We start from the raw sequence: 14422 nt of genomic DNA, 5'->3' as shown, positions 1-14422 counted from the left end.
TCCTACCGCTCTGCCTCTGTCACACCTGCAAACTTTCCCCTCCCCTCTGCTTTCCTCTCATGTCGCAGTCCCTCCCTCCTCTCTCTCTCTCTCTCTCTCTCTTGCTCTCTCTCTCTCTTTCTCTCTCTCTCCTTCTGTTCTCTTTCTCCATGTAGGTGAGTTAACTGGGGCTGCTGGCACCACTGGGAGAGGAAGTAAAGACTTTGCTTCTTTCTCTCTAAGCCCCTTTCAGACATGCACCTTGTTACATAATTGCGCTGGCAATTTTACATCTTTGTCTAATGTTTGAATGCGTACTCGATTCACTTTTCACTAACAGTCACGACGGCAATCAGATGAGCTTGGACCTTGTTAAATTTAGACAACATTTCCAATGCAGTTCAAGTCTGAATACTGCTAAATTAAAGTTGTAATTATTTGCCACACTAACCAATACATTTAACAACTATAAAAATTGGTTCAATTGATTACATGTAATGTAAAAGAAGTCGTCCGAAGTGACAAACCCACAGATGAATACCACTTGACTCTGTAGTTCCCTTTAGCAGCTCTAACATACCCGTTTTGATTTAGTTTAACCATTTTCATCAACCTTGTGTCCACCCGCAGTCAGCAAAATAAAGCACTGCAAAAACCAACGTGCACCAAAACAGACCTAGTTGGTAAATATAGCAAAGCACTTAGCAGCTCAACAACCAGATATTTTACTCAGACACATGAAATAGCATGTGTAATGGCCACTGGGGACAGGGAAACATGCCTTGAGCAGCTCCTCTGCAACACAAGAAGAACGAGTTGTGTACATTCAGACAGCGAAGCCAAACAACTGTGAGCCAATAAGATTTTTCATGTCGCATCATTAAATGAAATAAAAAATAAAGGCAACACGACCGTCAACAACACCTTCCAACATGGCGATGCTGAACTCAGACTGATTTTTGTCTTCAGCACCACATCTGATGGATACATGCAATAAAAACTGCTCAGCTACTAGAGTGCAAATTATGCAACGTAAATGACGTATGTTTATGTTTTGATATGACAACAACTGTGCAGGGATTTGTTATCAATTCAGATGCGAGGAAAATATAACATTATCTCGGTAGGCTACAGCACAAAATATGGCGAAAGATTTTCAGTCATACCAGTCTATACAAACGTGTTTTCATGTATTTATGTGTCTTTAAAAAAAAAAGTCAAATAACTTTTAAGTCCTTAGTGATTTTTTATTATCTGTGGATGCTGCTTGATAGAGGAAAATACGGAGAAGAATTCTATATTTGCACTAATAAATGTAGAAATGGATAAAGAATTTTCATTAGGGTGAAAAGCAGTGGTAAATGTGGGGTCAAGGGTTGGGTTCCTTTGTGTTCCGGATGATCACGACAGTCTTTATCTCAGCGTCAATGGCAAAAACAAGGCTTTAACATCTATCAGTGATGAAACCGATGAGCCTGTCAGCCTAATGATTATTTTATCTGGCAACTCACCGCTGTTTCTCAGCAGTACCACTGCTGCCTTGTGGCCCTTTCCGTATACAGTGTCATGTTTGAATAAAGCCATCATCAGATGATTTACCTATATATAGATAAGACCCACACCCCACCCATGAAAAAAAACAACAACCTTACTTTAACCGACAGATGAAACCAGCAAAGTTTGATACTGCACGTCTGCAAACACCTCATCTCTTTCCTCACACATCAGGCTTCTGCTGCTCTCCAGGCTTTTCCTTTCAGGAGTCTTTGATCACATCATTCTCACACTGTTGTTGACAGTTTAGCACCTCGGTGTTGTGGGAGTCTCCGCTGCCCAACATTGTTTTCTTCCTCTCTGCCTTTTACTCCTGGTCAGAAGCCAGTTCACGCTTTTGAGTCCCTGAAGTAGTCCTTGACTGACTTCTTTCCATCTCAACACAGAGAGCTGTTCACGCAAGGTAACGCTTTATGATTATTCTCCCAACATTATCATTCGGGAAGGAAACGGTTCAAAGCTGTATCAACTTACAATGAAATGAAAACTGGTTAATTGGCTTCCCGCTTACGTAACATCCTCCGAGCAGCACAAGAGCCAGGCAGGAGGAGAAAAAAACAACAACTCTTGCATACTGAGGCAAAGAAGAGCGTATAAGAGAAGGCTTACGACTGATAAAGTGCAGATAAGAAGCCAGAGGTTGCTGGGCATCACAGGGAGGGAGGGATGAAGGGATTATGGGCAGAGCATGAGAGGATGAGTGGATGAACGGAGGATGATCTAAGGATTAACCACATAAACTGAACAGTCTAATAACACAATCAGCAGGCTAATACAAACAAGAGTAAACAGATTGTAGCCTCAGAGACAAACACACACACACACCAACACAATAACTAACACAACATGTAATACAGTTGGTTCTCGTTTGTTTTTGTTTGCAGGCAGAAAAGTGAGAGTATTAGCAGGGTTACAGGCGCTAAAAGAAATAACTAATTTGATTTACCAGCTGAGAGATGATTAATATTTCTGCTGATTGCTGAGCGCAGAAAGAAAAGTGGTGGGAGGGTTTGACTGGAAGAGTGAAGGGTGTGGAGGCATGTCTTCGTCTTCTACACGACTGACAAATTATAATCTACACCCCCACCTTGTGGTTTACAGAGCTTCACTGAGCCATATTAATGCTATGTAAACACCGTATCCACACAGGAAATGAACTTTAGAGGATTGGCTGGTGGGATAACATAAATCAGGGTTTTTGACATGTGTTTTGAAGTGCAATTGTGTTCTTACCTGACTATGAGATGGGTAGCCATGGTAACCAAGGGTCAAAGGGTCGTTATTCTGGAAGAGAAGAGTAGTTTTTAGATTTATGGGCAGCATCTTCATTGGTTAAAAAAACATTACCAGATGCTTTTTTTTTCCATCACTGAGGAGAAGCAGCCTCCTTTATCCACTCAGTCTATATTCTTTTTAAGTGGCTTTACACTTCTGTGGTGTTACCGACTCCCAATCAAATTAACTCCACCACCGACACACTCCTGCTCCTCCTCCGGAGTTTTCCACCCAGCAGATCTTTTGTCCGCTTGTAAAGACATGATAACGGGGGCGAGTGAGATCATGCGAGCAGGAGATGAAAGACGGTTAGAAAGAACGAGTGTCACCGCCGCTCTTAAATCATAAATAGGTCAGAAGTGTCAGCGAGCATGAAGCCCATTGGTGTGAAATGCCATTGTGAGCACTGATGCAATCTCCCACCGCATTCCTCTCGATGTTCTGGGCTGTGTAAAGCAGAGATGGATACAGCAAACATCTGGTGGGTAATTAAAGTTAAACAAGACGCAGAAAGAAAAAAAACACATTTTGTTTGGAGCCAAATATTAAACAGAAATCATGTCCCCATGTCCCTAAAATAGTTTATAACTCACTATTTGTACTCATTATGCTCTGTTCCGGCTTTTATGCTAATGTATTCCATTAAAAAGGAGCTTTTCACAGCAATTACAGCACACTTTGAAGGGGAAAACAGATTTGCCTCTCCCTGGCTTCATATCACTAGATTAGAAAACAACTCAGCTCCTCCCTCCTCTCTCTCTGTCCTTCCCCCTGATCTTCCTTTCATCTGGAACCAATGTCCCTTGCCTGCTCTGTCCCTAGGGGGAACACTTTGCTCTGTGCGCCTCACAGCTTGAGTTCGCCTGATTAATACTGTCGCCATCTAACTCCAGACCCCATGGGGCCATTTCAGTAAAACTAAGCACAATGTTTCCAAATACAAGAGGCCTGGTTAGAGATGAGTAGGGGTGGGGGTAAGGAAGTGTCTTTGTGATTGAAAAATGTATTTTTTGTGAGTCTATCTCAGAGCCAAAAATGTACTTAGTGAACTGGCTTTGGGAGGTAGAAACTCTAAATAATGAATCACCTCTAAGAGGCTTGAATAACATGAATAAAGTATAGACCTTATTTTACAGTGGTGCCTAAGTCCAGACGCCACGCACTGAAGGTATGGAGAAGATGGGGAATCAAAACAAGAGGCTACAAATAGAGATTTATTGGGGCAGTACACTGTCAAAGTGAAGGGGGGGGGTTGTTAAAACACACACACACACATCTAGAAACATCTGGAATTCATATGAGTGAGAGACTGAGGGAGGAACCAGAGCTGGAAATACAACGGGAAATGGAAAGCAATGAAAAAAAAAGGAGAAAAAAAAACACCAAATGAGATGGAGGGAGCAAAGACAATGACTCATACATGAGCGGAGTCATGTGCTTAATTTCCTTAAGGAACTGGGAGGAATGAGAGAGGGAGGGCTGCAGGGACGCTGCTCAAGATGAGTGTGCATCAGTCTCGCTCTCTGCACCACAGACACTTGCACGCACATGAAAAACAAAAGATTTTTTTTTTTTGCCCTGTACCTATTTCAGTTGCAGTTTAACATGTTTCATGCTTTCTTTTTTTGTTGCCTTTTTTTATGTTGGTGACAAATGGAGCAGCCTATTCACATCTGGGGTTGGTGGTGCTGGTGTTTGAAGGGGTGGGGGTTAACTAAAACAAGCAAAGACACAAACTGCTGGGGAAAGACCCGGTGAGCAATCAGAAGAAAGTAACAAAATGACTTAAAGTCAACAGATGGTGAGGAGGGGAGGGGGAGGACACACCAGCTCGGAGGGTGGGACGGCCCTCTAAAATCTGAGGAGAAGCAAAGGATGAGAAGCTTCATCACCTCCAAGTTTCTCCTTCACACCATCTTTAAACAAGGCAACAGTGATCCTTTATAACCATGAACCCTGCACCTCCTCTCCAAAAACTACAGGTACCGGTAGGTGTGTGTGTGTGTGTGTGTGATGTCTAATTTGGTCACAAGACTTGTGTCTATTCCTATCATGCCTTGGGACTGCTGCTCTTCTGAGGAGGGGGAGAAGAGGAACTACATTTCACCGCTCTGAGAGTCATCCTACCTAAACGGCAAAGCAGGGCACTCCACACACTCGAGAGGATGTGAATCCATTTCATCCACCGAGCACTTACGTGCTAAGCCTCAAAACATGCGGCAAGACGATCTGAAGTTTATTTTCCCTCAATATACCTCAGGTCTGTTCAACTTTCCACAGTAAACCTACAACGTGCGTTTTCAGGGGGTTGTTGGCCGGTGTAAAAGTGGATTTTGGAAGCCAGCTTGACAGTTATGGTGTAACAAAATCGTGCAGGAGTATCAGCTGGCAAATCACAGGCAATACATTCAAACCCACGTCCAACACACTGATCTGCATATGATAAAACTGTCATTTTTATCCCTCAATTTAATTCAGACTTGATTAGAAGGAGTTATTATTTTCTGGTAATTATTTACTGCACTGCATAATTGCCTGTCATGATTACCCAACATCATTATTTGGTTGCATCTTTCCACATGAGAAACCAGAGCTTAACACTGCACTGTCAGGACCAGTGTCGATGCACATTTTTGGTGGTTCAAAAGAAAAAGAAAATAAAAGGGATTGGCTCCTATTGCTTTTTGACATTTTGATTTTACCAAAGATTTATTAAATTATGCCACTGAACCATAAAGTTACAGAGCAGGGTGCTGCTAGAAAAACAATATAATAACGATTAAATTTCTACATTAGCCTATATTCAGTGCATGTCTAGGGATGAAACTAATGATTATTTTGATTATCTATTCAGATTACATTTTTCATTGTTTGTTTGGTCTCAGAAATGTCAGAAAGTAGCTGCTAAGGATGCCCATTACAAGTTGGCCATTAACATTTCAAAACCCAAGGCGTTCAGTTTCCTCAGCATTTAATGTAATCATGACAGACAAAGGAAGCAGATCTTCACATTTGATGAGCTAGAAACAACAAATGTTTTAGCATTTTTGATTAAAGGATCGTTGCCGTTTTATTTCCTAACTAACTAACTGCCTTATCATTTTAGCATTTTACTCTTCATTGCTATTATTATTTTTTGGCACACAGGGTAACATATAGGATGTATAAGCACTAGCAGTGTGCTGATATATTGATGTGTAAAAAGTTGCTAGACAAACAAATTCTTCACGAGAACTAATCATTATATTAATATGCTTCACCAAAACCAGAAATACTATAGTGTGTTTGATGTGTGAAGATGATTACACTTACAGCTCATCAGATCTGGCCCAGAGCAGAGCACCAAACCACACTCTTCCCTGTCTGCTGGTCTCTCAAACATAATTCAGTCAACAGACCTCTGCTAGCCATTTAACACAGAAAAACAGGAGCCCAAAAACTAAATAAATATTCTGAACTCGCAGCAAGAGTACATTTTTCTTGCTGACGTTTTCATTCTATTTCAGTGCCGGGCCTGAGATGAAAGTACAGAGGGGTGATCCACCTACATTAATGTCCTAGTCAAGTCATTTGTCCTCAGTGCTGTCACCCCAGGCAAGACCTTATTAGGTTAGAGAGAGCCCCGGTTCCTCCGCAGAGTGACAACAAAACATGGGCTGCTCAGCAGCACGCCGGATGGATATTGAAGCCGACAAGCTCCTCTCAACATTTGCCAAAATCTGACTGGAGCTGGAGACGCAGAGTGCTGTTATGAGTCTCCTGTCGTCCTGAAAAATGCAGGACTTCACCAGTTCAACAGCAGAATGCAAAATAGACTCATACTGTGTTTTTTTTATATTATTTAATGGGAGGGCTCTGATCGGTGGACTGTTCAGCTTAGTATCCACCTAAAATCTACACTATTTTGAATGAGTACAGTGTAGGCCTAAACGTCAGCATCTTAATTTCTGTGAGCAGTGGTGAACATTTGAACTCGTTCTGTTGAATGCATCCAGCTTTCTTTCATCCACGGGCTTTATTTGTACGTGTTAGCTGAGCATTCAGTCATGTACTGCATGCTGCCGTGACTTATACATGCATTAATGCTCTGCCAAAACTTTACATATCTGACTTGACAGTGCAACCCACCCCCGCACTGTGATGACATCATACCCTACCAGCTAATGAGAAAAGCAGCAGGGTCAATGGCCAAATGGGATAGATCTCATTATTGGGCTGCAGTGGCTCAAATGGATGCTCTTCACCATTGTGTTGGCTTCAATTACAGGTCAGAGTTCAACTCTTGCCGTGTTGTCAGGAATAAATCTTTTTTTTTTCAACATCAGGGATGGAAAGGGTGGAGGAAGGGAGGCCCAGTGCTTCACGACAGCTGAGGGACTGTCTGCTGTAATAATTTCCATCCTTAACCCTCCTCTGAAGATTTGCTTTACAGAAGCACTTGTATGCATTTTTATAGACGTTTCATGGAAAGCCAAGTGCTTTAAAAAGCAGGAAAATTAAATGTCACTCAACCCAATTTGTTTCCAGAATATTAATGGTGTCACCAGGTTAAGGGGATAGAAATACGTCACACTGTTTTACTTACATACACACACACTGGGATCAGAGGATGAATAATGCATTGTAAAAATATTTAGTATCCTTTTTTTTCTTTTCTTTTTTTAAAGGTGAACAAATCATAACCATGGACACATAGTGAGGCACTTACAAAAGTGAAACACACATTTAGGGCTGGAACTAATGATTATTTTCATTTATGATTAATTTGCCAAACATTTTCTCAATAAGTCAAGTTTATATATATATATCTGACATATATGTCAGAAAATCTAAGAGTTTCTAATAGTCCATGGTGGCAGAAACACTAAGAATTTTTTCAATAATATACGAAAGCTGGAAATCAACATAAATAATCAATACATTCAAGACACTTGATATCTTTAGGCAATTTGGCTTTAAAATCTGCTTTACCAATTAGTTATTTTACTGCTGATTGACTAATCAATTACTAACTGTTGTAGTTCTACACTCATTATTACACTAATCTTCATACCTGTGTGTGTGTACATATGCATGTGTGTTGTAGAAATCCTCTGCCTTAGATAAGGATCTCAGAGATCAGTGTGGTTATAATGCCCCCTCCAGTATGAGATGTGATCCCATTAGCTGGAAAACAAAGCCGCTTTACTGCCAGTGATAGGGCAAATCTGTTCCTGCACCAACTGTGAGAGAGGAAGGGGGGTGGGGGAGGCAGGGAGGGAGGGGGCATCTCTCCCACTCTCATTTCCGGACTGTCCAGCCGGCTCACGTTCAATACATTTTAGGTGCTGAAGTATTGATCTGTGCCTCTCTCTCCAACGCAAACACACTCTTCCACTCACATCTGTGTTTAAGTGCATTAGGTTCCTGAGCCTGTCTGTCAGCACTCGCAGACAGCATGACGATGTAAGGCCAGCCATTTAGTTTTCCAAACAGGAGCAAACAAGCCACTTCACCTCCATTACTGGTGCTTTCATGGCGGCGAAAGAGCTTTCTATTGTAGAAAGGAGTGCTTCACCCTCCATAATATACTATAATGATGTCCTAAGCATCCTCCTGCCCTCCCCTGATGCTTTAATAAGAAACATTTGACCACGTTTGGATAAACAGAGGGGCAAAAAAAGCGAGTTGAGAAAAGGGTTAACAGCTCTAGGATAAATGCAGAATGAAAGGTTATTACAAACACTGTGGTATTAATGTTGGTAAAAGCAGCGGCCTGAGAACCACGGTTGCTAATTGTACCCCAATAAAACTGGATGTATGTTTGCCCCCATATCCCTCCCTCCAAACAAAAGATCACACAAGCAAACAGTGACATCGATTTCCATCCTAAGCCAAATGTTGTCCACACCATTTTGTCACATGGCAGAGGTGTTTTTGCATAATAAAAGGTCACGTTTGTTTACATTCCCCACCCTCAGCTGGAGCTGCACGGGTTTTACTGATATTCATTAAAGAGATGGGTTGTGAAGCAACAGGATGTCTGAGTTATTGCAACAAGCCACTTAAACATGCAGTTATACAAACTGCACTGCAACAAATTACTATTGCAGTTGCCTCTGAAACCTTTAGTAGGCTAAATGTCTGATGTGCAGTATGGCAGCTGCAGCGTTATGGCCAAACACTGCGAATTGCAATCAGTGAACTCTTACAGTGCTCTCTTAAAAGGTGAATTAACAGCATAGAGTCACCCCCAGCTGAGAAAATGTGGTGGTATTTCCTGCAACGCTGGGAATAAAGTGAAGTGGGCCCATTGGTGGTCTCTGCTGCAGCTCTGCCTGCAACTATCTGCAACCAGCACAAGACGAGTAGCTACACATGTGTAGCTACACATATTGCATAGCCTATAGTGCGAACACAGTAAAACATTAAAAAGGGGGATTTGCGATAAAACGACTAGGCCTACATCATCCATTAAGAAATCCCTGCACCACGGTACGCTTCACCGATCAAGTCATATCTGCAAATTAGCCTACTGCATTTGGACATTAAAGAGTCCCCCTCCTCACCTGACCAACCTCGCCGATTCCTCCTGAGCCGTCGATCCGGGGACGCTTGCACTCCGCTCCGGCCGAATCCACCAGAGCCGCCGCGGTCTGTCCGTCAGGCTCCGGGTCTCCTCGCTTCATGCCCCGGACAGCTGCAGGAGCGCCGCCCGGGTTGGGATGCACTCCGGCCATGGTGTCCAGCTCTCTATCCCGGTCCATGAGACCCCGGGACACAGGCAGCATGATTGATGCAACGTCGGTCGACATTAACATTTAAAAATCTTCTTTTGTCTCCTCTCTAGACCTAAACTGGGGCTAAAACAGGCGAATCCCGCGCACCTTTGTGCTTCCACCCAGCCTCTGTACTATGCACTTAAAAATAGCCTTTTACTGCTGCCAAGTAGCCTCCACTGTGTTTTCTACTGGGCCTTTGTATGACCCCCTTAAGAGTTGATGTATCTGGAAATGTTTTGGCTCTGGCCGAGCAACGCTGCGATTCGCTTTTAAAAGCAAATAGCCCATAAACACCGCCTTCAACTCACTGCAAAAACACACGCGGCTCAATTAATAATAGCTAATAAAAAAAGAAAAGAAAATGCACGTCCCTGAGAATACAAACAGGCTGGTCGGGTTAATTTCCTGCGTTGTAGCCCCCGTTTGCTGACCGGGTATTTATTTACTGCGGGGCTGCCTGAGAGGCCTTCGCTATTTCAGATCATAACAAACCAATTAAATAAACACCGATGAACACAATGGCTCTTGAACGCAGCCTACCGCCCAATTTCCATTTGTCACCCTTTTTCAAAAAAAAAAAAAAAAAGAAAGAAAGAAAAAAGATTCTCCACGAGAGCGAGAGTCTGTGTTTTTAAGAGCACAACATCAACATCCTACCGCGACCTCAAGACGAAAAAGCCCTCAACATGTCTTCCCTGTCGCTCCCCTCTTTCTTTCTTTCTTTCTCTCTCTCTGTCCTTTCTTTCCTTCTCCCTCTCTGCGCCTTATTAGCTTCGGACTTGTGCCACAGAGCAGAGGTTCACTGTAAGTCAATCCTCGTCAGGAGCTGTCTCTTCCCCCCATGATAGTCCGCAAGTCTGCGTTAAAAAGAAAAGACGATCTCTCTCCCCCCTCCCCCATTAAAAAAAAAACACGGACGGACGGATGGATAGCTGGACGGACCGACGGACGGAGGGGTTGCGGTGTTTCCTTTTCTCTCTCTCTTTCTCGCTTATTATTTTCTTTCCTCGCTCCGTTTTCCCGGTGTGTTCTTGTAGCGTGTTACAGAAAGGAAATTGTCCTCCCTCCCTCTCTCCTTCCCTCCTCCTCCCTCAGTGTAGTCATTCCCCTCCTCCTATCTTCCGCTCTCCCTTTGAACGCTGAGCCAGGCAGCCATGCAGCCTGCAAATACACGCAGTGTGCCGCAGTGCTTCCATACATTTCACTCAGGGGAGGTGTGTGTGTGTGTGTGTGTGTGTGTGTGTATAGTGAGATGAGGGGAAGACATGCTCTAACTGCTCATCCCGAAACATCAAGATCAAATGTTTCGTTCTGTTCTGTCTATTTTTCTACTGGTGCGCAAATCCTGGGTTTACGCGCCTGTGTTAAGGCCACGTTAACACGGCTGAGTCTTCAGAAGGGGGGTTGGTCTTATCGTCAAGTTTTAGCTGTGGAAGATTTCACTCCCAACTCATTACACAACGAACACACAGGCCAAGGTCTTCACACAAGCCCAGCTGTGAGTCATGCAGCATGGAGAGCCTTATGTTCCTCTGGCATTTTTATTGCTTGGATGACACCCAGTGGTCAAAGGCTACCAGGAGGTGCACATACTTCAAAGGCAATTTGCTGTAGCAAATTACAACACTAGGAAAAGCTAATCCTGATTTTTGGTGATCTACATGGGTTGGTTGGCTGCCCCCACCCATCCACCTATTTATGATGGCTACATATTCAGTTTCTTACTGTCCCTTTTATAGAGTCACAGTTTACCATACCATGTCATGTGTTTCCTTGACAAGAGTTAACACAGCCTTCAGGCAGGTTACAGTTAGCTTAGTTTAAAGACCGGAAACAGAGCTCTTTTAAAAATCCTTCCAGCATCTCTACAGTTCACTGATTAATAACATTATATCCATGTGTTAAATTCATACAAATAACCCACACGTATAAACAACAATTTACCATTAAATGAGGATTGTGTAATGAAAATGTGACTTTTTCTGGATGTACTGTTTACCGCAACTGTAAATCAATAAAAAGATTTGAAAAAAAAAGAGAATTGTGTGATTGTCTGACATTTTTATGGCTTTACATTTCTTTTCAACTTCCTAAAGTTTGCACTAAGTTCCCTTGCATGGTGATGACAAAACATCCAAAAGTCACAGCAGCCTAGAATCACTTCTTTACATTAACCACAACATTGTTATCTGGGTTAGGATACCAACCCTCTCATTTTCTCAACAAGAAAGCAGATCATTTTTAATAATTTTTTGTTGTATTATCATTGTTGTCTGTGTTTGCATACTGGCAAGTTCCTATAGTTTAAAGTAAAGTTTAATCTATAAATCGGTGACACCCGCAAGTGATGTTTGTTTTTCTTCATTAATTGCAATGTTATCTGTGTAAAATCATAACATGCATCTCAAAAATATTAGCCATTAAATGGTCTTGTGCTGTCATGGTGCAGAATTTTAATTTGTTTAATCCAATTGTAACACAGAAAAACCTAGGGCTATGTCATATACCAGCAAAGCAGTAGAGTGTCTGCTGCACAGTGGAGGGTTGATTGGGTTAATTTTTGCCCCAATTCCCTCAAGCAGGTTAATCTGACCACGTTTGTGTGATGAAGCCTCAGTGGCAATATTCAAGTTCCCTTTCAGATGCAGTCACTTTACTGATGTGTCCTGTTTCCCTTCCTCAAATGTCTGCTTCTGCTGCTGTAAACCTACGGTATGAGATCCACGTAAAGAGAAACTAGAAGGACAGTCTGAGTCTGTCAGACTCGGGTAACAAGGGCCAAGTGTTCATGTAAACAAAGCTGCCTCCCTTTTTTTGATTGGAGTGCAACTTCCTGCGGTAAAACCAAGTGTCTGAGAGCGTAGAAAAAAAAACATACACACACCCCTGGTGTCGTTTAAGAGCTTTTATTGGCTGGTTAAATGAGTGATGTCTGAGGCCTGGAAAAGGGCAGAGTAGTCAAGATATGGTCAGAATGGTCATCATGCCACACTGTTGTATATTGTAACAGCTGCTAAGCACAACTGTAGCATAGCTTACCAGATCATTGTCATCATCATCCAACTCAATGCATTATCCCTGTTGTAACTGGAAAAACAGGAAGTGGATCAGTGTTAATTAATAATTCAAAACCGTCCTCATTACTAAATCATTGTCCTGCTGTCGTATGGAACTGCAGCCACTACTGGCTCTCAGGCTGTTTCAAGTGTAAAAGTGCTCATTCATGAGATCCCCCAGAGTTCAGGAGGGGTGTGGCGGGTGATCTGAGGACAGAGCCAATTTTCCTCACCGTTATTGGCCAAAGCATCCCTCAACACAAGGTCCGTCACGTGGTGAGCAGATTTCAGTCGAGCACATGAAGTAGATCTGAGAGGCGAAAGCAAAGGAGGATTAGATGGAGCGTCCAGTCTCCAGAGTGTGCACAATGTACTGTGACAAACAGCTGCTGGCAATCAAGATTTGGCCAGAATGTGCAGTTTACAAAATGGCCTCTCCACATCTCCTTGTAATGAATGCTGACTTGAGATTCAGAGATACAGATGTAAATGGTTTCATTTTCCACTCTGTGCTTTTGATGACTCAAGCGATAAACTGAATTTGCGGACGGAAACAGCCATACTCTTGCACAGATTTACATTTACTTTTGCCTAAAATAAACACAAGGTCTGCCACCCTAAGATAGCAATTTATGAATTACCACATGGGCAAAATGCACAAGCTCTATGGGCAGAAAACATTTAGTGTTTTACAGTTTGACCTTTTGAGAAATAACATAATTTGATTTCTTGCAGTTAGAGGAGACTGATGCATCTCTCCTGTTGGTCTATAAAATACAGAGGTACAGGCAAACAGCTTGACTTTTTGATTCAAGACGAGAGGAGAACGGCTCACCTGGCTCTGTCCAAAGAAAAATCCTCCCACCTACCAGTGCTTTATAACCAAAACTTTCTCACACATTGGATCTTTATTCAAGTCTGTGGAAAACCAATGTGTTGATTGGGTTTTAGATGTTATGCACATGTGTTACATCTGGATGGAGCAAGATTAGCCATTCCCCATAGATTTCAGCACCAATGCTAAACTAAGCTAACAATCTCCTTACTAAAGGTTCACATTTATCCTGCAATCACAATAGTGATACTGATAATTTCATCTAAGTCTCAGCAAGGGTTTCCGCTCATGCTTACCTCTTCATTTGGGTCCTTGAACTCACCATCAGGAAGGAATTGGAAGGTGCTGATGGTGAAGCGTCGAGTCTGACCCTGAGAAAGTGGGCGAGGGTCAGACACCACAGCCTGCTGAGGGGCTGGGTCCAATGGGTTTGGACATCTAGGGATTAAAATTGGATTATTAAAACAATTAGATAAAAAGGACAATAGAAATATAGTTCTGTTCATTTTCCCTGCTGTCTACTTGAAAGGGGAAAACTCTAAAAATATGTGATGTGTGTGGTAAATCTTTATTTCTCATGCTTCTGCAGTAACACCCCCGCTCCCCCCTGCTTGGCTCAATATTTTTTGTCAATGTTCTCTTCATGCAGGAGATGTTTCAACATACCCGTTATAAAGCAGCACCCACACAGATTTTCCTGAGCGTGGGTAGGCCACACAGAAGTGCACCAGCAGCCTCAAACTGGGATCAGGGGCGTTCAGCAGCCGCACCTCCAGGTAGAGGGGTTTCCCCAGCAGCATCTGCAGGGGCTGGTGATACTGAGGGTAGTAGCTGTTGTACTGAGCATCTGGGACAAAAAGGAGGTGTATTGGAATAACTGGACATCATTATAGCAACTTTCACCCACTGAAAACGAGGTAGAGGTTTTGAGTACAGCCGATACAGAATGGGTTTGAAGCATT

At 42.7% G+C, this 14422-nt stretch overlaps 1 protein-coding gene across 1 annotated transcript in view; it reads right to left on the bottom strand.

Annotated features, from left to right (window-relative positions):
• LOC310994351 (RNA binding protein fox-1 homolog 2-like) overlaps nucleotides 1–10604 on the bottom strand; it is a 36726-nt gene extending 26122 nt beyond the window's left edge. The window contains exons 1-2 of the mRNA XM_083983001.1: nucleotides 9357–10604; nucleotides 2767–2817 (exon numbers count right to left, since the gene is read on the bottom strand). Coding sequence (XP_083839127.1) covers nucleotides 2767–2817; nucleotides 9357–9608 — 303 coding nt within the window. The 5' untranslated portion in view covers nucleotides 9609–10604. The remainder of the gene's footprint in view (nucleotides 1–2766; nucleotides 2818–9356) is intronic.
• Between the last annotated feature and the right edge of the window lie 3818 nt (nucleotides 10605–14422).

The sequence above is a fragment of the Trachurus trachurus genome (assembly GCF_905171665.1).
Source record: "Trachurus trachurus genome assembly, chromosome: 1".
Lineage (NCBI taxonomy): Eukaryota > Metazoa > Chordata > Actinopteri > Carangiformes > Carangidae > Trachurus > Trachurus trachurus.
The sequence above is the reverse complement of the archived record's forward strand: the minus strand, read 5'-3'. Positions and strand labels throughout refer to the sequence as shown.